The sequence below is a fragment of the Leptomonas pyrrhocoris genome (genome assembly GCF_001293395.1).
Source record: "Leptomonas pyrrhocoris isolate H10 chromosome Unknown, whole genome shotgun sequence".
In the NCBI taxonomy this organism is placed as follows: domain Eukaryota; phylum Euglenozoa; class Kinetoplastea; order Trypanosomatida; family Trypanosomatidae; genus Leptomonas; species Leptomonas pyrrhocoris.
The window spans coordinates 791,257-811,960 of NW_015438367.1; the positions used below are offsets into that span (position 1 = coordinate 791,257).

General features: G+C 52.0%; 10 protein-coding genes across 11 annotated transcripts; 2 read left to right on the plus strand and 8 right to left on the minus strand.

Annotated features, from left to right (window-relative positions):
* Positions 1 to 296: 296 nt before the first annotated feature.
* ABB37_05802 (putative notchless) lies at positions 297 to 1,938 on the minus strand (the record flags this gene model as incomplete). 2 transcript variants are annotated; one of them, XM_015803976.1, is made up of 1 exon in its annotated part: positions 297 to 1,938. In XM_015803976.1, the coding sequence occupies exon 1, from the start codon at positions 1,863 to 1,865 to the stop codon at positions 297 to 299; it is 1,569 nt and encodes a 522-aa protein (XP_015657801.1). In that variant the 5' UTR covers positions 1,866 to 1,938. The 2 variants fall into 2 exon arrangements, with proteins under 2 accessions (XP_015657801.1, XP_015657800.1); XM_015803975.1 differs by having other exon boundaries at positions 297 to 1,925.
* A 345-nt stretch (positions 1,939 to 2,283) lies between these two features.
* ABB37_05803 (zinc-finger multi-pass transmembrane protein) lies at positions 2,284 to 3,260 on the minus strand (the record flags this gene model as incomplete). Its single annotated transcript, XM_015803977.1, has 1 exon — positions 2,284 to 3,260. Exon 1 carries the CDS (start codon positions 3,133 to 3,135, stop codon positions 2,284 to 2,286), a length of 852 nt encoding a protein of 283 aa, XP_015657802.1. The 5' UTR covers positions 3,136 to 3,260.
* A 580-nt stretch (positions 3,261 to 3,840) lies between these two features.
* ABB37_05804 (putative TFIIH basal transcription factor complex helicase subunit) lies at positions 3,841 to 6,433 on the minus strand (the record flags this gene model as incomplete). The annotated part of the gene is made up of 1 exon (XM_015803978.1): positions 3,841 to 6,433. The coding sequence occupies exon 1, from the start codon at positions 6,271 to 6,273 to the stop codon at positions 3,841 to 3,843; it is 2,433 nt and encodes an 810-aa protein (XP_015657803.1). The 5' UTR covers positions 6,274 to 6,433.
* Positions 6,434 to 7,164: 731 nt separating this feature from the next.
* On the minus strand, positions 7,165 to 9,565 carry ABB37_05805 (cullin-like protein-like protein; the record flags this gene model as incomplete). Its single annotated transcript, XM_015803979.1, has 1 exon — positions 7,165 to 9,565. Exon 1 carries the CDS (start codon positions 9,394 to 9,396, stop codon positions 7,165 to 7,167), a length of 2,232 nt encoding a protein of 743 aa, XP_015657804.1. The 5' UTR covers positions 9,397 to 9,565.
* Positions 9,566 to 11,797: 2,232 nt separating this feature from the next.
* On the plus strand, positions 11,798 to 12,829 carry ABB37_05806 (putative trans-sialidase; the record flags this gene model as incomplete). Its single annotated transcript, XM_015803980.1, has 1 exon — positions 11,798 to 12,829. One exon carries the CDS (start codon positions 11,798 to 11,800, stop codon positions 12,827 to 12,829), a length of 1,032 nt encoding a protein of 343 aa, XP_015657805.1.
* A 254-nt stretch (positions 12,830 to 13,083) lies between these two features.
* Positions 13,084 to 13,713, plus strand: ABB37_05807 (putative target of rapamycin (TOR) kinase 1; the record flags this gene model as incomplete). Its single annotated transcript, XM_015803981.1, has 1 exon — positions 13,084 to 13,713. The coding sequence occupies one exon, from the start codon at positions 13,084 to 13,086 to the stop codon at positions 13,711 to 13,713; it is 630 nt and encodes a 209-aa protein (XP_015657806.1).
* Positions 13,714 to 14,409: 696 nt separating this feature from the next.
* ABB37_05808 (hypothetical protein) lies at positions 14,410 to 15,170 on the minus strand (the record flags this gene model as incomplete). The annotated part of the gene is made up of 1 exon (XM_015803982.1): positions 14,410 to 15,170. The coding sequence occupies exon 1, from the start codon at positions 14,830 to 14,832 to the stop codon at positions 14,410 to 14,412; it is 423 nt and encodes a 140-aa protein (XP_015657807.1). The 5' UTR covers positions 14,833 to 15,170.
* A 393-nt stretch (positions 15,171 to 15,563) lies between these two features.
* Positions 15,564 to 16,219, minus strand: ABB37_05809 (hypothetical protein; the record flags this gene model as incomplete). The annotated part of the gene is made up of 1 exon (XM_015803983.1): positions 15,564 to 16,219. The coding sequence occupies exon 1, from the start codon at positions 16,053 to 16,055 to the stop codon at positions 15,564 to 15,566; it is 492 nt and encodes a 163-aa protein (XP_015657808.1). The 5' UTR covers positions 16,056 to 16,219.
* Positions 16,220 to 16,766: 547 nt separating this feature from the next.
* Positions 16,767 to 17,977, minus strand: ABB37_05810 (mitogen-activated protein kinase; the record flags this gene model as incomplete). The annotated part of the gene is made up of 1 exon (XM_015803984.1): positions 16,767 to 17,977. The coding sequence occupies exon 1, from the start codon at positions 17,838 to 17,840 to the stop codon at positions 16,767 to 16,769; it is 1,074 nt and encodes a 357-aa protein (XP_015657809.1). The 5' UTR covers positions 17,841 to 17,977.
* Positions 17,978 to 18,946: 969 nt separating this feature from the next.
* ABB37_05811 (hypothetical protein) lies at positions 18,947 to 19,806 on the minus strand (the record flags this gene model as incomplete). Its single annotated transcript, XM_015803985.1, has 1 exon — positions 18,947 to 19,806. Exon 1 carries the CDS (start codon positions 19,742 to 19,744, stop codon positions 18,947 to 18,949), a length of 798 nt encoding a protein of 265 aa, XP_015657810.1. The 5' UTR covers positions 19,745 to 19,806.
* Positions 19,807 to 20,704: the final 898 nt, after the last annotated feature.

Consider the following 20,704-nt stretch of genomic DNA (forward strand, 5'->3'; position numbering starts at 1 on the left):
TGCGCTTGCCAACATTAAACCGCTCATGGAGAATGGAGCAAGAAAGGCAAGCGGTTCCTTTGGACTCTCTTCCTTTCCGTTGTCTCCAAGAAGCACTTCAATTCACAAACTTCTCGGGTCACTCTGTTGTTACTTTTCCTGTTGTTCAGAGAGGGTTTGTTGTTGCCTCTTTATGAGCCGTTTTATTTTACCGCGTTTACACGTGCGCTTTAATCGGGGGAAAAAAAGGACAGCTTACTCGTAATACACCCAACGTCCTCAACAGCAACAAAAAAGCTACGCTTCTGTTTCTTCTTCTAATGCACCCAGACTCGGACGCGCTTGTCCTTCGAACCCGTTGCGACCTTTTGCCCATCAGGGCTCCAGTCAGTGGCGTAGATCTCGTCACTGTGCCCTGACATGTCTTCCACAAGCTCCCGCTTTGCCACGGACCACAGCTTCAGCGTCGTGTCCTTGCTTCCTGACACGAGCATTCGAGAGTCAAGACTCCAGCTAACGTGATACACCGCTGCTACGTGGCCGCGGAACGTAGTGATGAACTTGCCGTCCAGCGCATTCCATAGCTTCACGCTCTTGTCCGCGGAGCATGACGCGATCATGGTGCCATCTGGGCTAAACTGAATGTGGAAGACGATGCCTTGGTGGCCTGTCATCCGCGCCACCGGCGTCGTTGACTGCTGCGGATTCCACAAAAACATTGTGTTGTCGTCTGAGCAGCTCACCAACCGCTCCGACCCACCAAACCGCGACACCACAGCGTCGTACCGCCGCTTCGCATGCTCGCATAAGTCCTCGCGTGTGTCGAACTTACGGTCCTCATGGTCGAAGGCACCGGTGCGGATGACGAGGTCTGTGCTGAGAGCTAGGAAATTGACCCAGTGCGCGTGGCCCCGGAGCACACAACGCGGCGATCCCGTGGAGGCCTCCCACACAATAACAGTGCGGTCCTGCGAGGAGGAGTAGATGCGGTCCTCCCCGCCCCACTTGACACACGTGACACACGACTGATGTGCGGACAAAGAGCGCTCAAGACCGGTGCTGACGTTCCACACTTTTAGGGAGGCATCTTTGCTCGCAGAAACGAACCGATTGCACAGCGGGTTGCGGTGCAGCGGCTCCCACGAAACGTGCGAGACGTAGTGCGTGTGCGCCTTGTGCTTCTTGCATTTGAAATGGCCGTATTCGCCGTCATGCGTCCAAACAGCGAGGACGCCGTCCTTGCTTCCACTCACCAGATACTTGCCGTCGGGTGACCAAGACAGCACCTGCACCCAGCTTGTGTGCGCCTTCAGCTCCTCCACCGGAGTCAGGGTGTTCATGTCCCAAATGCGCACCTCCTTGTCGCCGCCGCCAGTCGCCAGCACCTGGCTATCCGGCGAGAACGACACCACCAGCACCGCCTCGCTGTGGCCATCGAGCGTGCCGGCGCACCGCGTCACCGGGCGGACGCGAAATACGGCCTGCGGTTTGTACGTAATCTCCACCACCGTCTCCTCGGGCGCAGAAAACACCAGCTTCTCCACGTCTTGTGGTCGCACACGCCGTCCCTCCTTGAGCATCCTCTCCACATATTCATCCTTCTGCTTCTGAAAAAGAATTTCTTGAACGTTGGTGTTTATCTGCTCCCCCCCAATGAAGAAGGCATACGGGATGGACTTCATGTCGTCATCCTCCATGAGCGACGAAAGCAGTTCGTCGAGCTGCTTCGGCGTCGCCGTTGCGGGCAGCAGAATCTGTGAGCCGTTGGGTGTGCCGTACTCATCCAACAACCGCACCATAATCTTCTGCGTGTTTTCTTCGTCTTCGTCGCTCACGAGCTCTTCCTCGCGCACGACATCACGCCTTTGTTTCTTGCGGAGTGGCATTGCTAAAGGAAGGGGAAAGGGAAGGCAAAGGCAACGTTCTGCCGTGAAGGATGTGAGTACTTGTGCTCCGTCCTCCAGTTCCACACAGATATGCACATGGATGGGTGGGTGGGTGACGAAAAAGATAAGGCCCCGACGTTTCCAGGAGCAGGAGAAAGAACCACACGAAGGTGGTAATAAAGGAACAACGTGAACGGCGTTAGTGAAGAATGATCAAGGAATCGAGTAAAGGCGACTCCGTCATCATCGCATGGAGCTGCGTGCATCGAGTACACGTCAGTCATTGTGACCCAACCAGCAATTTTGTAAAGGCTATGCTACCCACGAAACAGGAGAAAGCGAAAAGATCGATTTCCTCGGTAGCTCCATTTAACACGTGTGGCATTCTTTTCTTTGTTGATGCATTGGGGGTTCAATGCTAAAAGAGGAGACGTCGCGCAGAACGATACACGGACTCATTGTCGCGACTGCGAACCTTGAGAAACTCCTTGGTGGACCAACCTCGTCTCCACAACAGCACTTGGAAGCACAGCAGGGCCACAAGAAAAACATCGCACACTACAACCAGCAATGCACCCAGGTTGGTCAATGCATCACCTTCGGTGAGCACCCACACCAGATAGTTGCAAAGGAGATAGCTCAAGTTGACGACGCCGGCAATCAGGCACAGTATGAACGTTAGCCAGTTGCGCTTGCCCACGCAGTTGCAGATGAAGTAGCAGTGGTGGTCCATTTGAAAAATATCCGCCCCACACTTGCGACAGTGCGACACGGCAACGATGGTCTCTGCGGCCGCCTCCTTCGGCACGGGCTCGCTGTGCGAGAGCTGCGGTACACTGAAGACACACGACGCATACAAAATGGCAAAAAGAGTCACGGACGTGAGGTAGGCGATGTCGGAGGCGCTGCATTGGAGCAGGAGATCGGTACGCGCGGAGCCCTCCCACGGCAGAGAGTCGACCACATCCCACACAAAGAACGCTGGATTACACGCGTGGACGTTATCGCTGCCGCCGACGACGTGCAGGCGGGCGACAAACATTACAACGTAGAACTGCCACGCGAAGGAAAGAGCGACGACGGCGACGTGCGCGCGGCCGACGATGCGCGATCGCGTGTGGACGGACTGCGGTGCGTGCTGAGCCCGACTCAGCGCCTCGCTGACGAAGCACCTTCCAAAGACAAAGTTTGCAAGCATGAGAATGGCGGGGAGAAAGAGAGCGACGTAGACCGCGCCCCACGATGTCAGAACCTCCTCCACCGTCGCCATGACGATGAAAGGTGCCGTGCTCGTTAAGCGAGGCCGTGCGCTTTCATGTGCCACTCTGTGCTTGGTTGTATGCTTAGAGTTGAGCCGAACGCAGGCGGGGCTCAAAAACACAACAGTGTTCCCCCTAAAGAGAATAAAAGCCACAGTTGGGGGATCCCGTGAGACAGGAGAAACACAGAAAAAAGAAAAACAAGAGAGAGAGAGGAAGAGGAGAGACGAGAAATGATCCTGCGCATCCACGAGCCAGCCAACCTCGGATCACACGCAGCACAGCTATCGAGGAACTCGCTGAGTTTAGCGGCACTTCTCGTTTCGCCAGAGGTGTGTGTGTGTGTGTTCGCACGCCGACCGACACTGGTAAGCAGTGCGCCCTTTTACAAATATCTAGGATGCTGCAGAACTCTTTCACCCACTAACCACCTTGGGAAAAAAAAAAACGGACTCTGCTCGCACCACTTCTGCATTTCAAATTTGTCCAAGGCATACGGCCCGCGCAGCAGTTTGAAATGTTCTTTTTTTCTTCACCGATGACAGCGATGCCGCGGGATAAACCGATAAGGAACACCTCTCGCCGCACGTCTGACGCAACAAGCAGATATTAATAAGATGTGTAAGGACGTTTCGCATTTCGATTCTCTCAACGTTGAGAAGCAGCGTATTGGCGTTTAGCGCTCAACGCCTCGGCGTACGAGAAGGATGTTCGGTTCACATTTCATCATCCCGCTTGCGCTTTCGAACGCCACTGCCGGGCTCGCGCAGAGGCACGATGCTTTCGCTCTCCTCCTCCGTTTTGGGCGCCACAACAGACGTGGCAGCTGCGGCCGTCGCGTCTGCACTCGACACGAATTTCGGCGGAGAGGGGCGCAGCTGCCCCATCCGCTCCAGAGCTTCCTTGGAGAGCAGCGTTGTGCCGAGGTCCTTCTCATGCTCCCACGGTTGCGCCATTTCTTTGAAAAATCCACGCGCCACGGCGATGGCGGCATCGACGCTGAGGTTGGTGTTGTTCTTGAGACACTGGAAGATCCACCGCGGGATCTTTTTGCGCTTGTCGTTGAGGGCGAAGCGCTTGTCCACCATCAGCATCATCCCGTAGTCGGTTTTGTTGCGCAGCACCCTCCCAATGCACTGCGACGCCTGGCGCATCGCATCGAAGTTGCGGAACTCGCTTTCGGAGATGCCGAGGCACACCTCCATCCAGTGCATGCGCTGACGCAAGGGTTCATCGTTGGGTGGAAGAAACGGCACACCGAACATGACGACGGCGCGGCCGTAGTGACGATCAAAGTCGATGCCCTCAGCGATTTTGCCGCGAGCAATGGACATGAAAATGGCGCCGCGGCCAATGTCGCACGCCCTGCGGTAGTTCGCCAAAGCAACGGAGGTTTCCTCGACGCCTTGCGTTTCCACAAAAATAAGTTTGTGCTTTGCCAGCTTCTGTAGAAACCCAGAGCTGTGCCAGGCCAGCAGCACCTCGCCCATGTACTGGTACCCAGTGAAGAAGCACACCATTCCATCCGGCACCGTCTTCGCGAGCTCCAGGAGAAGACTTTCGTAGGCGGTTGTGACGAGGGCCTGCGCGGCGGGGTTGGTTCGCACCTTGAAACTGCTCGTAATCTCCTCGGCGGTGATGCTCACGCTTTCGGAGCTGCGAGTGACGATCACAGGGGCGATGCACTTCCGCGACAAGGTCATTTGAAACGACTTCGAGATCACCGGCGAAAACCCAAGAATCTTGGGGTAGATGTCCAGCGGCGACAACGTGCCGGAGGTGAGAATCACACTGCGGTACCTGCTGAACGTGTCGCGCAGCGCCAGCGAGGCGTCTACGCACACGGTGCGAATCACTGGGTCTGGGATCTGCGGCCTTGTAGGATCGAAGGCCTCGCACACCACCACGAAGCCCGGTTTTTCGTATCGGTCGTCGGTGTAGTACATAGAAAGCAGGGTGTACATCTGTGCAATCAGCGCGATGGGGCGGTACTTGCCGGCGTTCGTGACTTGAAGAGTGGTCAGCAGCATCTTGAGTCGCTCGGATATGTAGCGAAAGTGACTAATCTCAAGCGCACACTCCTCCTTCATCTTTGTCAGAAACGTCAGCGGATCCGCCACGTACGTGCGTGTGATGCGGGTCACAATGCGATGCGTAAAGTCGACGAGACGCTGCATAAAAGCAATAAAATGATTTGCTTGCCGCAAAGACGCGGGAATTGCACCCTCGGCAACACTCGCGGGAATGGCCGGTGCCGTCACAAAGGGCCGGTCCTCCGGGGACCGAGACAGCTCAGCCAGCGCAAGCCCGTTCACAAGTCGGTCGTACTCGTTCTGCAGTTGCTGACGGTTTGTAGCTTTCAAGTGATCCAGCTCCATGTTCAAGGCTTGTATGTTCTGCTTCGCATCGAGAGAGTCCTTTTTGGTGAAGATCAGCGACATGGCCTCAATGCAAACGTCGTCGACGTTGTGGCCTTCGTCCATCACGACGATCGTGTTGTCGTTCAAGAACTCTTTGGTGACCTCCGACACAACGGGGTCGACCATGTACAGGTACGAATGCACAATGATGTCGACGACAGGAAGGGCTTTGCGCACCAGGTAGTAGGGGCAAACATGGTGCTGCTCCCCGAAGTCTTTCAGGTCGTCGAGTGAGTACACGCCCGGCGGAAGCTCGAGCGGCGCTTGTGCAATGGCGTCATAGTAGGTGCACCGGCGCTCTTGTTGCCACGGAGCAGTGATGGAGCGACAGCCTGCGTCTACCTCATCAGGGTGCATGAGAGACGCAACGCTAGGCTCAATGCACAGGTTTTTCTTTGCTGTGAGGCACAGCCCACGCAACGGGCGCAGTTGCTCACCCTCAGCCTCCCAGTGCTTCAGCAACTTTCTCATTTCCCCCATCGTCTTCACCATCTCCTCTACGGTTCGGGTGCAGTACACTACCTTTCGCTTCTCATTCGCATGGTGGTGCAGATACGCAACGAGAATGGACAGCAGTGAAATCGTCTTGCCCGTTCCCGATGGCATCTCCAGCACCATATGCCCTCCCTTATCAAGACCGCGCTTGAGCTCCGTGATGTAATCCAGCTGCTCCGGGTAGATGTACTCGTACGGGAACACCACGAGCACATCCTCAACGTACAGTTTCATCGCAAATGCGAAACGACGTGAGAAATAGTTTTAGAAAAATGAAAGACAACGAAGGGAGAGAGATGTATTACTTCCTTTTGTCTACTTCAAAATGGAGTGAATGAATTAGTAGGTCCCTGAATACGCATTCCATATTGTTCTCGTCTTGGCCAGTGTGAACTGTGGGACAAACAAGGGAGAGAGAAGGACAGACGAGAAGCGATTGGCGCGTAGGAGGAACGAGTGATAGAGTCAGTACGTGTCGCACTTGTAGGGGGCCCGAGAAGTTGTTTCGTTCTGTCCCAGCACAAAGATATCTTATAGCTACACTACGGAATAGATTTGAGAGTGCGCACGCCCCTACGCAACGTGGGGAAATGCACGCCAGTCAACGCAAAAACAAACAGACTGATGGAAAAGGGAAACGCGGAAGCGGAAGCGATAGCAACGAGTTTGATGCAGAAAGAGAAGCAACGCACAGGCGGGACAGTTTCTCGCGAGACGTTGCTTTGTCAAGCTGCAACTCGAACGGCATACGCCACCAAAACCACTCGCGACACCTCGACCACCACTTTCTTTGGGGTTTCATCATATATATAATAATGCAATTTGTATCAGTTGTCATCTTGAAAAGCTCACAGGTATTGCTGCATGACAACGGATGTTGTGAATTCAATATCCTCCAATTTCAGTCAGGTGTACTGGACAAACCTTTCTGCCATTCATAGGATAGGTAAAATCAATTGTGTTCATTTCCCTGTTCAGCAGTGACGATGTTGTTCTGTCAACGTATAGCTACAGCAAGGCATAGAGGGAGGGGGGAGGGGAGAGGAGGGGACAAGCTCTTGCCGTTGGCATTTTTTGGTTGTTTTTGTTTTTCCTGTTTTCTCCTTTCCAACACGTCCGTGCTTTTTACGCAATGTAATGATATAAACTCTTGTTTCGAGAATCACGAGCGATGAACTCTCGCCGAATAAGTTCTTCGATGCGCTGCTTAATGAGCTTGACGTCAGGCGAGAAACGAACGCTGAGCTGCTGCTGGCACTCTAGGACCAAGTCGGAGTGCTCCAAGGTCCGGCGACCCTTCATGATTCGAACCAGGGCTACATCGATCGCGGGTTTTCTGTCTTCTTCTACCTGTTTCGTAATGTGCTCACTGGCGCCGATACTCACGCGCGCGAGGGAGGGAGGGAGGCGCACTTTGCGCGCTCTACACACGTACTCGTCGCTGACGGCCAGCTCGTCGTCCAGTTGGAGCTGCGCTTTGCGGGATTTCCGCACCAGGACTCGACCTCGTATTAATGGGGGAAGGTGGCGCTGCAGCGCTGCAAACGTCACATGGCAGTGATCCATAATGCGCTGTGGGGTGCGCGTCTGTGCTGAATTGAAGCACAGTAACACTAGAGCCTGGATCCCGCACACGAGAAAGAGTTGCGTAGCTTTCGCAAACGTGCCCTGCACTTCACCACTGCTGCAGTCGTGTGACCACGTCAGCACACGGCCTGACTTGCCAGCAAGGTAATCGTCGCGGAGAACATCCAAGGGGCGCTGGATGAACGACGGCACCACGATATCTGGCTCACTGGAGAGACGCGGTGGCCAGATTCCCTTTTTTGCCACAAGCAGGTCAACATCGAAGGACGGCACTCCACCTTTGCTCGCTAACACCTCCATCGCGCGATAGCTGCGTGACGCCTCCCAGTCATGCAGCATGCTCTCCAGGCATGCTGTGCTGGTAGGGCCACAGCGCTGACGAATACGCTGGATGAGTGCGCGCTCGTTGGCTTCGCTGAATTTCTTCATGGGGAACAAAATGCGGTCCGCCATGTGCTCCCGCGACGTCGCAATGAATCGGTCGCGCTCCGTCACGTAGGCGAGGGTGGCGACGATGCGATCCATGTCAGCATTTACAGGTACAGGTTCCTGTTGGAGGAGATGATTCACGTAGTGGGAAAGCCACTCGCAAAACGGAACGACGCGACTCTCGCCACCGCCGCTGTTGGTGACGGCAACGCCGTGGTTGTAGCACGCCTCTAAACCTTCGCGCACCGCCTTCGACAACGTGAAGTCCAGCTGGAAGCAGCGTGAGAGTAGCTGGGGATACACCTCCTGCAGGTGCATCATTCCCGTAACGTAGGCGACGACATCAACCGACGACTCCTCACCCTTGAACCGGTCGCACAACTCTAGACCTTCGGACTCGATCTGTTTTTTGAGGAGAGCCACTAATAGTGTCACACCAGACTCGCGTCGCGAGAAAAAAGTATAACAATTCTGCAGCTGAACCTCGTCGCGGTTTCGAAGCATTTCCAACATACCCGCCGGAGAGTCCACCAACTTCCGTCGCGTTATAGGCGAATCCACCAGGACGGCCTCCACACACGTCATAATGCGCTCCTCATCTGCCGTGGAGAAGTAACGGTGGCAGATGTCTCGCTCGTGCATGAGCGCCTCTTGCACCGTCTGGAGGAACGCCACGGCGTCCGTCGTGGCGTCCCACTCTTGAAGGAATTGTTCGTACTCTTTCTTCGTTTTCTCCAGGAAAGGCTCCAGGAACGCTGTCACGTAAATGGACTGCGTATCCTCGATGTTCATCGACGAAAACAGTCCAATGGCAGTAGCGATCTGTTTTGCGTTTGTACTCGCACCGCGGCCTGCGCGCTCCTTTAAAAGCAGCTTTTGCGTGATGGAGCTCACCACGTCGGCGTTCTTCTTGAATACCTGCTCAAGGAAAATACTTAGACCTACTTGCTGCAGTGAGGGCTTTGAGTGGTACACAATGTAGTATCGCGATAGGTACCCGAAAGTGCGCATATTCCACTTCATAAGAATCTTGTAGTGCTCCCACACGTCAAGAATGCGCTGGAACAGCTCCTGGTCTGACGCCGCATTGAGGTCTCTGTAGCGCCACAGGTAGGTCGTGAGCATCTCGTTGTATTCCATGTACAGCAGCTCGCCAGCATCGTAGCCAGGATACTCGGAAACCTTTGACGTGTTTCGAGTGGCAGCGGTGTACACAGTGTTGTAGTGGTTCATTCGCCTTTCGAAAGTGCTGTAGCCTTTAAAGTCGCTGTCTGTGAGGTCCGCGAGAGCCTCAAAGTCCGCCTTCATATTCCGAATGGCCTGCCGGTCCTCTTCGAGCATCGCGTATTGTATCCCGAGGTCACGTACAAAAGCAACTATATTTCTGGGGGAGAGGGGGTGGGTGGGCACCCGTTTAGGAGTTGTGCAACGTCGAAGACGGACGTCCACTTGACTGTGACGCGGCGCGACGTACTCACGTTTTTTTTTGTCGCCGCCGCCAGAGAACAACTGACGAAAGTAAGAGAAAACGCAAGAGGATACGAAACGGTTGTTTGAAAATGCTTCTTCCGTTCCATTGTGTTGCAAGAGAGATGCCCAAACTAATACAGTTTTTCTTATTATTGGATCTTGCGAGTGAAATGACCGAGTCGGAGAACTCTTCATCCTACCCCTCTTTATCCTTTTCCTTTCATCCTCAACTGCTAGAATTCAGCAGTTCTTCCATCTTTTAGTTTTTAGTTTCCTGTTACCATACTTCTTTCAAGTCTATTATTTTAATATCAAAAATCAAGTACTTAACTCACACACACACACACACACAAAAACAAGCAAATAATAATAATAATAATATATATATATATATATAGCAATACACTCTAAACACCAGGAAAAATGACTCTGGTTCCTACTACCGCGGACGATACCTCCTTCGCCTTTTCGCGCGATCGGTGGTGCGCGATTGGCCAGCGGCTGAGAGCCCCTTTCGAGGAAGCTCGGCGAAGTCAGCAGCAGCTGGAGCCTTTGGAGGTTTTCCTCCTCGTTGGAGGAGCCACCTATCGTGGGATGGTGTCGATGGACTCTGTGACGGCGACACTATCCCTCCAGCTGGACCAATGGCCAGCTTTGCCGTGGGACGACGCAGCGTACGTCGATTCCACTAACAGCTGTGTGTCCAGCGTACGCGTTGGGACAATTGTGACTCTTGTCGCGCGGGAACTCGGGACATAACTCGAGACCGCCGTCGCACAGACAACGGTCAAGGTGCAGCTTGACGTTCTGGCGCAAGCTGAGTTTTCGCTCCTGCGTCAGGCGCAGGAACTGGGTCACAGTGCCCAATATGTGGCGAACGCCGTGCAGGCGGCGAATAACACCACTTATGGCCTGGACGCGCGTCAGAGCTATCTTGACGCACAGGCGCTCGCCCTGCACGAGCGTAACCTTGCCTTGGCTCGTGGAGAAGGGTACTCCACCGCTCAAGGTATTGCCTTGTCCGCCGCGCAAGAGCGCGTGTACAGAAGCGGTGAGCAAATCAACGCTCACGATGCGGCGCTCAGCGAGTGGATGGAGCGCCTCCACGGTGAAGAGCTACACACTGCGGGGCGGCAGGGCTTTCTAGAGGCCCAAGCGGTGCATCATGACTACGTGCACCGCCGCCAGACGGAGGCCGAGGAGCGCCTCAATCAGAGCCGCACGGCTCTGAGCAACATAGAGGGCGACTCGCGGAGCAAGATCGACGCGGCCCTCTCTCTCTGCAGCAAGCTGCGCTGGAAGCGGAGAAGCGCGCAGCGGTGATCCTCTCGCGGGACGAGGAGCTCCACCGGCAGTTGCGCGAACAGCAGCAACTGCTGACCGACGCGCTCCGAAGAGAGCAAGATTGGCGCACCAACCAGCGCCAGATGGAAGAACGCTTCGCAGCCCTTGAAGCGAAAACTCGGCTTTGCAAGCGGAGATACAGGCATCTTGCGGGGACGCGAGCCGTACCCTCTCGACGTGCCAGCGGCGCCGACGCCTTTTCGTTGGCACGATGCGCGCTCTTGGGGCCCTGTGCTGCGCTTGCCACAAGGCCAGGCGATTTTAATGTTGGAGCTCCAGATGGTGATGGAGCTCAAACTGCCTTTTCCGATCGTACGGGCAATTGTGGAGGCCCTAAAGTCGTTCATGAACAACATCGCCACGAAGGTCGAGCCGGATGAGTTGGACTTTGCCGAGGGCGAGGCGCGTTTGTTTGCTCTGCGGGTCGCGGACCTGTACAGCAAGCACCCGGGGATAAGCCCTCAGGGCTTCAACTCCCAGTTCGGCAGGTTCTTGAATCCTGCTTATCCCTTGACGGTTTGTTTTGGTTCTTTGGCGCAGCGTCCGCGAGTTCGTTCGCGCACGCCCTCGCGCACTGCCGGCCCCGGCATTCGATGCTACTATTGTGGCATAGCAGGGCATGTGTCGACTGAGTGTCGCAAGAAACTCAGCGACCAAAAAAAACGGAAAAGGGACCCCACGCAAGTGAGGCAGCAACCAGATGAGGTCCCTACCCGTTGCGGTGTTTTCCGCAAGCGCCTTCTCGTGGCCCAACAGGAGGCGCGTAAGCTGCAACAGGGCAATGGGAGAGATCCTGCCTTGGAGGTCCGGCGAGCGGATCCCGATAGGCTCGAGGTCTCCCAACAGCGAGGAGCTGCTAAACCGTCCGTGGAGAGTCTCACGTCGGATCGCAGCTCCTGCGACATACCAGGCGCCACCTATCCCGTCCATGAGGCGCTCTCTTCCGACCGACGAGGCTCATCGGCCATGTCCGCCAGCCTCCGGCTTCCTGCCGCGAGTTGTCACCACTCGCACGCCGCTAATCAACTCCACGTTCGTGATTGCGGAAAGAAACCTTCGCGCCCCTCTATTCGGCGCCAACGACTCCCGGCTTGTGTACGAGGAGACGGCGACGGACCCGCCCGCGTGGAGCACGTTCCTGACGACGGCGAACACCTACGCGCAGCGCATATACGCCGAGTCGACCTGGCAGTCCCGCCTCAGCCTCGCGGGACAGTTTATCCGCTTTTGCCTGGAGTACGGGAAGCCCACCGACGAGCTGAGCGCCGTAGCGTTTTTGGGCGCTCGCGTCGACCTCAAACCGACGACGCTCGTCCAGTATGCCCGCCAGTTGCGCGGCATGCTGAGGGACCAGCGAACACCTCTCGACGTGGTGACTCTGGGGTTGACGCGCATGGCAGCGCAGACCGAGCGCAAGCAGGCGAGACCGTTGGAGAAGGAGGAATTCGAGCGCTTTGTCCAGGCGCTCCCGTCCTGGGAAGACCGCACCGTCTTCCGTCTTTGCTGGATTGCGGCCAGCAGGTGGTCCGACATTCGGACCTTGACGAAGGAGAGCTTCACCATCAGGGACGATGGGACAGTTCTCTTGGACTGGGCCGCCGGGCCCAAGTCCAGCCAGATGGACCCGAATCGAGCGTCGCGTTATGTGTTGATCAGCGGCGACGATGCAGCGGCAATCATAGCATTGCTGAAGGCCATTCCGGGCCCCCAACTGACGGCCCTGACGACGGCAGAGGTGACGAAGCGCCTCAAGCCTCTGAGTGCGTCTGCGCACTCGATCAAACGAGGGGCCGCACAGCACGCGGCGAGCCTGGTCGCGGAGCTGAATCTGGACCCCTTTCTGGTACCCCGGCTGATGAAGCATGCAAACATCTTCGACATGCCGTCGACTTCCGTCAGCTATCTGGGCCCGACAACGGCCTGGCTAACAGGGATATCGGATTTGGTCCGGAGGATGTAAGTCCGTGGCACCTGCCGGAGGTGCTACCTGAGTTTCGCTCGCGAGCGACGATCACGCGTCGCTCTCACAAGACAGCCGTGGCAGGGCCAGCCGAGGTGTCGTCTCTGCCCTTGCAACAAGTTGGGGTCTCGCCTTTGGACGTCGGTCCATTGAGGGACAGAATACGTCACCGTGTTCGCAAGCGTTTTGACGCCCTGACGGCCTTGCTCTCGGAGGAACCGCGCGACTCAAGACCGTCGCGATGGACGGTGCCGATGGACGACGCTACGCGCTTGCTGGAAGCGCGCATCATAGAGAAGGCACCCGATGCGGATACGCGTGGTTGGATCCACCCCTTCTCGGTGGTGGAGGAGAAGCCCTCAGGCAAGCGCCGACGGTGGATCGCCTGGCCGCGGGAGAAGAACGAGCAGGACCTTTACGAGACACAGCTGGACGACTTACGACACATCGGCGAGTATATGTCCAGTGTTCATGACGAGTGTGCCACCGTCATGGATCTCAAGGCCTCGTTCTTCCAGGTTTCGCTCCCCGTGCACACACGCAGGAACTTCCGGTGCCATTTTCAGGACGGCACTTTGGTTCAGTTGACCCGTGTGCTCATGGGCTACAAAGCCAGTCCTGAGCTTCTGCAGATCGTCACTTTGACGCTCGCCGCCCATCCGCGCTACGTCAAACGTAGTTTGGCCGTCCCCACGGGTGGCAGTGTCGATGTTTGGATCGACAACATTCGTTTGTTCGGTAAGAGAGACGAAGTTGAAGTTGCTCAACAGCAGGTTCTGGTGTGTGCTGCGAACTGTGGCGCTGCTTTTGGCGAGGTCGAGAAGTGCGCCACCACTTACGAATTTTTGGGTGTTAACTTCTCGCACGGCACCCGGACTGTTTAGTTGCGTGCAAAGCTTTGGAGGAAATAGTCGCTGGCACATACACCCACATGTGATTATGGAAACAGAGGCCCGTACCGTTCGTTTAGCTCTGGAAGCTTTGCTGGTTACGATTCACAGCCGCATCCACATCTATGTCGGTAATGCCTCTTTGTTGTTTTCGGCCCAAAAAGATCACACAAAGACGGGGGCGCTGGCATCGAAGCTACGCGCCATGTACGCTCTGGTTGGATGCTGTCCTTTGCGTACGTGCGTTCAGAGGACAGTGCAGCGGATGGCTTATTTCGTAGCCTCCGGTGTGATATGACCGACAGGGCGCAGGGGAGCTGGGAAGAGTAATGCAGGCTACCCACTCCTTAAAGGTTGTTGATCAAGTTATGTGTTACTGCATCGAGTTTCGGATGTATTTATGGATAATCAAAAGAGTTTTGTGTAAGTCGATAAAGGAGAATGTAAGTATATCGTGCGGGGCATGTTTCTTTTCCTCATCTTCGAGAAGATCATTGGGAAGGTGTCGGTTGTTCCACAAACAATCGCAGCGCAACGCGCTCGGCAGACAATTTTCATTTATGTTTTTGCCGTTATCATTCACGGTTATCAATTTTTTTTTGTTGACGCAGCTTCTTGTCTTTACGCTTCACAACGTAAACACCAATTGCGTTTTAGGGATGAAGTTAAGAAAATGAAACAGCAGTTATCTCAACACATTGAAGATGTACTGCTTTGCTGCGCACGGATATGTTGCAGTGAAACGTACGCAGCATTAATAGCGCTAAAGCCAGCATCGTTTTCGTCGGATGCGCATGTGAACGCGGCCACCTCAGCCTCAAGAGTGTCCAGCTGATTTTCCACGACATCCAAATGCTCAGATGAGTCTAAGCAACAATCCGGCAAATCAGCCCCGCCAGACAAAAACACCGCCCCGTCACGTACAAAATGTTTAAATTCGGCGATGTTGTTGTTGGTGGCTTTCACAGGCGCTTCAAGTGCCAACATGAGCGCGATAGATTCCTTGGCCGTACGGCTGCTAGCAGTACACAAAGAGGAGCTGTAGATGGCATCAGCAGGGGCAAATACACCACTGTGAAAGCTTGACAACAATTTATCCAACGCGACCTCCATATTTTTGAGTTGCGTCTCACATCTCTCCGCAGTTCTTTGTGAGTCAACGACATTTTTGCTTAAAAAGGACTTTCGTACCTCGAAGCACTTCTCCAATTCCGTCAGTGTTTCCGCTGCACGGATCAGTTTTTCCCATGATTCAGCGTCTTGTACGCGGTCACCCCTCCGCGCTCGCTGTGCGCTCTGAAGGGCAACGAAATAATTCGCCGAGTCACTATTCCCCAGGTCCTTAGCATCAGAAGGGACGCGGGGAGGTGAGACAGCTTGCAAGCATGCGTTTGGAGTCGGTGCGCCTTCGGATTTATAGCGCTCCATTTGTGCAAAGATGTTCGACTATCTTTTAAAAATCCAATTATGTTTTTTGTCCAGTACCTCCAGACACCATAATACGCACGTGCACATCCGTGCAATCAATTGAAAAACAAAGAAAAAAGAAACGGGTTGAAGATTTGAAGATACATGCAGCAGAAATTGAGATCGATTCGGATCGCATCCTATCGGCTACAGGACTCATTATTCATGAACATGCAACAAACTTTTCATAACAGATATGACCGGAAGCGCTGCTGCTGGGTGGTTGACGTCACACACATACACACACACAAAAAAGATGTGACTCTGAAAGTGAAAATGCTGTGAAGTCCAAAAACCTTCTTCCTTTCCTTTCGTGTTTGGTAGAAATTATAATTGTGCAGTGGCTAATGTACATTTGGTCAGCATAATACGACCACTCACGGTGCACTCTGTGCAACATCAGATAGTAACGTTGCGAACTCCTTCTCCATGTTCGCGGTTCGTTCACACAAAAATTCGTACTCCCTCTTCTTGCCTTTTATTCGATTGTCGAAATCAGCTGTGCATTCTTCAATTTTACTTTGCGTCTTCCGCTTTGCCTCCTGTAAATCGTTGAGAGATGCATCAAGTTTAGCAACTTCGCGCACGGCTTTTTGCTCGTCTACTTTGTAGACTCGCGTGCAGTCAGTAAGGACATCGGTCCTCTCGTCTTTCTTAAGCTGGAGTCCTTCCCCGCAGGTACTCACAGTCTTTTCTAGTTCGAGCTGCTGCTGCTTCTTCTCCGCTAGTTTTTCCATCCGTGCGAGATACACCCGCTTTAGGGCCTTTAGCTTTTCCTCCAGTATTACTGTGTCATCTGCCAGCTGCTGCTCTTCGTAGAAGCTATTGCTGGACCCTGACGCAGGGTTCTTTTTCGCTTTTGGAGGCATAAGGTGAGGACAGCACACCGGCGAAGCTCACCGGAAAAGGGCAAAGAGATTCAGATAGGTGAGGGCGAGAATGATAATAACAAGGAGGAAAGATCTGAAAGCTTTATTTGCTGTCCAGACACAAAAATGTAGGCAACAAAATACGGATGTGCGGATCTTTTGCCTCCATGTGAACGCAAAAACAAATAGGAGGCATGAAGAATGAATAAAAAACACAGAGAGGAGGGAAGAAGGCGAAAAGTAAGGAACATATATGTGGAATCAGTCAAGTGTAAGGGTCGGGAAGCGTATAGGTAAAGTTGATGCATCTGCCTCCCGAAGAATACGCAACCCTCAAAAAAAAAAAAATGTAAAGAAAGGCGTGCAATTCAACCGTCCTTCAGAAGCTTGGGGGAGCAAGGAAGGAAAGCATCTTCGAAGAAAAAAAAAGGATATAACCGCTCCTTGTCAGAAAGACGCAGTTTAAAAATGTGAAACACGCCTTAGCCGACAAAAGCAGAAACACATAAACTGGCTCATATTTAGCAAGGTCATTTTCATCCGATACACTCGCTTCAGGAGCAAAGGCACTGATTTACATTTAGTTGTTGTGGGTGTCCATTAATTTAAAACGTTTCCTGCTCATTTCCCCCAAGTTCACAGCTTCAACTGATCACCGCAATTAACATAAAACATATATAACCACCGCAAGCACGTATATACAACTTGCATTTACGATACCGTATCTCGTTTCTTGGGAGACATCCATTTGCCAGCTTCTGCAGGGTTTATATTTGCCGCTAAAGCAATAAAGGGGTGTTGCAGCATATCTTTAGCGTTTGGCCGTGCTTCAGCCGGCAGCAGACAGAGCTCAATAAAATCTTTGAATGCATCGCTAAATTTCCTCTCACGCTCGTCCCACTTAATCCTCGCGGTGTTGGAGGCTATTGCTTGACACAGCTCGAACATTTTCGGCTTCAGTGACGCAAAAGGATATCCGCGAAATGCGCATTCCGCGATTGTCAAGCCAGCGCTCCAGATATCACTATTAAACGAGTAAGGCTTCGACTGAATACGTTCGGGACTCATGTACGGCACTGAGCCTTGGGCGGAAAGGGTTTGGAGATCACCGCCGGAAAACGTTTTTGCGACACCAAAGTCGGAAATTTTGATTTCGCCCCGCGTGTTTGCCAGCACGTTGGCTGGCTTGATGTCTCGATGAATCATTTTAAGTTCATGAAGAAATTCCAACCCTTTGAAGAGTTCCCGTGCTATATACGCCAACATATCTTCACTAAATCCCTCGGGGTGTCGCTCGATAAGGTTGTGCATGGTACCACAATCCATGTACTCAAGAACAATGTACAGTCTGCCGTCGCGGAAAAAGGCTTCGTAAGAAGACACAATGTTCTGGTGCTTCACTGCCGCAACTTGGCGGAGCTCAGCCTCTAAGCCTGAGCGCAAATCGTCCGAATCGCCATCAAATGTGATGTACTTCATTGCATACTTTTCTCCGGTGATTTTGTGTTGGGCTACGCGGACTTTTCCTTGCGAACCTTTGCCTAATTCAGCACCAATACGTAGATCTTCGAATTTTATTTTGTTCATGACAGCGTCGGACTTCGGCTGTCCTGCGCTTTGCGACGCACCGGGACCTTGGGCAATGCCTGTTTGCTTGACACGCATCTCCACCCCGCCTTCGCCTTTCACAACTAAGGTCATTGTATCGGTAATTGACACCGCCTTTTCTTGAGGCGTTACCGAGACATGAAGTTGCTCCAGAGCTTGCGGACGCTTGGCAGGCATTGATATGAGAATGGGTAACAGTAATAGTAAAATCAAAAAAGAAGAACACAGCTCGGGTTTCTTCGCCCCAGAGCTAAAGAAAAACCAAACGCAAGAGCTAACTTTTAGTGTGAATGCGCACAATGCTTGATGCACACTGAAGGGTGTTAGGGAAAAAAGAGTTTGCAAATACAATCACGCATTCGACAAATCCCAACAACGATTTATACAGCGTACATACCACAAAAGAATAGAACGTTACCATTTTATCAATTTAACAGAAGGAACATTGAAGATGCGGGGAAAAAAGGGCGAAGGAACGCTAGTGGCAAAAAAAGGGAAGAAAAACAGCAACATCGAGAAGATTGGATTTGCACAGATAGGTACATTTCATACTTTACGCAAAGACGTCTTTAAACTTTCATGCGTTCGTACTAACTTGCACACAAAAAGGCACACCCTTCCTCACTCAAGATTGACTCACAACTAAATCAAAGCAAAACACAGTACGTGCAACTCCAATAGGAGCCAATAGTCAGAAAAAGAAATCCCGATTTTACAACGGAGAGAGCTGTACTTTTTTTTTTACAACTTTGAGTGACATGTGGAGCAGAGAAATTCTCATTAAAAAAACCTCAAAAAATTTTCGTAGCATAATTTACATGGCAAAGGGCAAAACAAACAGCAGCAACAACAACAAAAAGCACGTCAAACATTACAGTAACTCGCATAACAAAACCACAAACGGCAAACTAGACTGCATTCTTTAAAATATACATGAATTTAGATTTCCATTGATAAGCACTGAAAAGGACAGCAAAGACAGCTGAACAATGCGCTTGAAAACAACAGAGAATAAAATGACCGCACTTAAACATTGACGTATATATACATAACTGTACAATAATAATAATAATAATAATAATAATAATGATAATAATAAAGCACACACAAAAAAACACTATGTATCACAGACAAAAGACATATGTACCTCTTATTAAAGGATTTGCAAAGCAAAAAAGCAAGATAAGAGTAGACGATATATTCACTAAAACCCTTCGTATTACTTGCTTGCTCTTCATCTCCGAGCATTAATGTCATGCAGAAAGAAAAAAAGAACAACCCCGTTAACTGTTTCTTTCTGAAGCACTATCATGGTTCATTCGCTGTTCGCGCTCCAGTCTTGCTTTTGCACGCCGCTCGTCTTCGCGGCGCTTACGTTCCAGGCGTTTTGCGGTCTCTGCACGCTCTTTCTCATCTTCTGCCTTCTGCTTTTCTCTTGCGATCCGTTCAACCTCGCGCTGCATCTCTTCTTCGGCTTTCTGTTGTTCCATCAGCTCACGTAGCTGCTGTTTTCTGTGCTCTTCTTCTATACGTTCGCGCAAGCGCACCTGCTGCAGCTCGCTAACAGCGTGCCACGACGTTACGATGGAATAAAGCAGCTCGTTTTCTCCTTCATGGAGCTTTTCCCGAACAACACGCTCAAATTCCTCCAACACGGCTATTTGCATGCTAAACAGTTGTTGCTGATATTTGCAAAAGTCCACCAGAAGCGCGTGCTGCTGCGGAGTTTGTTTGCTTAGTCGATCACGATCGTATGCCAACAATTTATCAATCACGGCGCTGCTTTGTGCTTGCGACGACTGTGTGACCTTCTCATTGCGCAGCTTTTCATTTTCAACTTTCTGCTCGTGCAACTCAAAGAAATATTCCTGCATCTTCTTCCGGCTTTCGAAATCCGTCCAGGACTCGGTGGCGTTCTTAACGCGCAATGCGCTCTGTGGTAGACTGTTTTTTGTGGCGTAACTGGACCAGTCCTCATTTAGTTGAACTTGACGGTCCTCCACATTCTCTCGGACAGAAAGTTCCTCACGGTTTGAGCACGGTAGCCTCAAAACTTGTTCCTTCGGGCATTGAGCGTGCATCTTCCCGTGTCGACTTTGCTGGTGAAAAGGAAGTTTCGATTCTGGTAGCTGTTATTAACTTCTGTCGTGGTTGAATAACAAAGAGGCCGAGGAATAAGGAAGAATGAGGACCAAATGACATTTTTAGTACTTGATTCCCTTAACTAGTTCAGAAGTGACAATTGCAGATACCAACACAAACGTAACCATGACAACAAACATATATGGCGTGAAAGTACACTAACGGAAGAGATCAGATGTAACCTCTAATTCTATTATCGTTTGTATAGCAACTTCGCTCAAAAACAGGTGTTTGTGAAAAAGGAAAACACTGTATTTGTATCTTATCATGCAGGCAAAGTCTACAGCATAGATAACGTAGCTAACTAGCTGGTATTTCTTTCACTTTTTTTCCTTAGTGTTCGGACACACAAAATTGAGACAATCTGTGACCTTTAAAGTTCAATTTACCGGTAGGGAAAAAGGCATTAGAAAGAGATGAAAAATCAAACATCCGAAAACGACATTGAAGACGTACAAAACGAAGATTTCTCCAGCAACGTAAAACCACAACTACAGTTTTACTTACGTACGAAATTCTCCGGCTGCATCGAGAAAGCAACAGTAAGCTGTCTCAAGAAACGTAGACCTATGAATCGTTCTCTTCTGAAGACAGTTGCTAAGCGATTGAAACACAAAATTTGTCTGATACACAGTTACCTAAAGCGCTTTTCGACTCACGATCGTTCGAAAGAACAAGGTGGACACAATTGTATTAGAGAACGAAGAACAAAAAATAAACAGCCAACCAGCTATCCTCGCGTGACAGCGCCTCCATGTCGTAACTCACCCCTTTATCGCCGCACGACTGTGTTGAAATTAGTGCCACGAGTCAGTTCGAAAACGCTGACCTCTGCGGAAGTTACAGTGAACAAACGGGGTGCCGAAGTGGAACTCGCTGGAGCTGCCCACACGCTCACA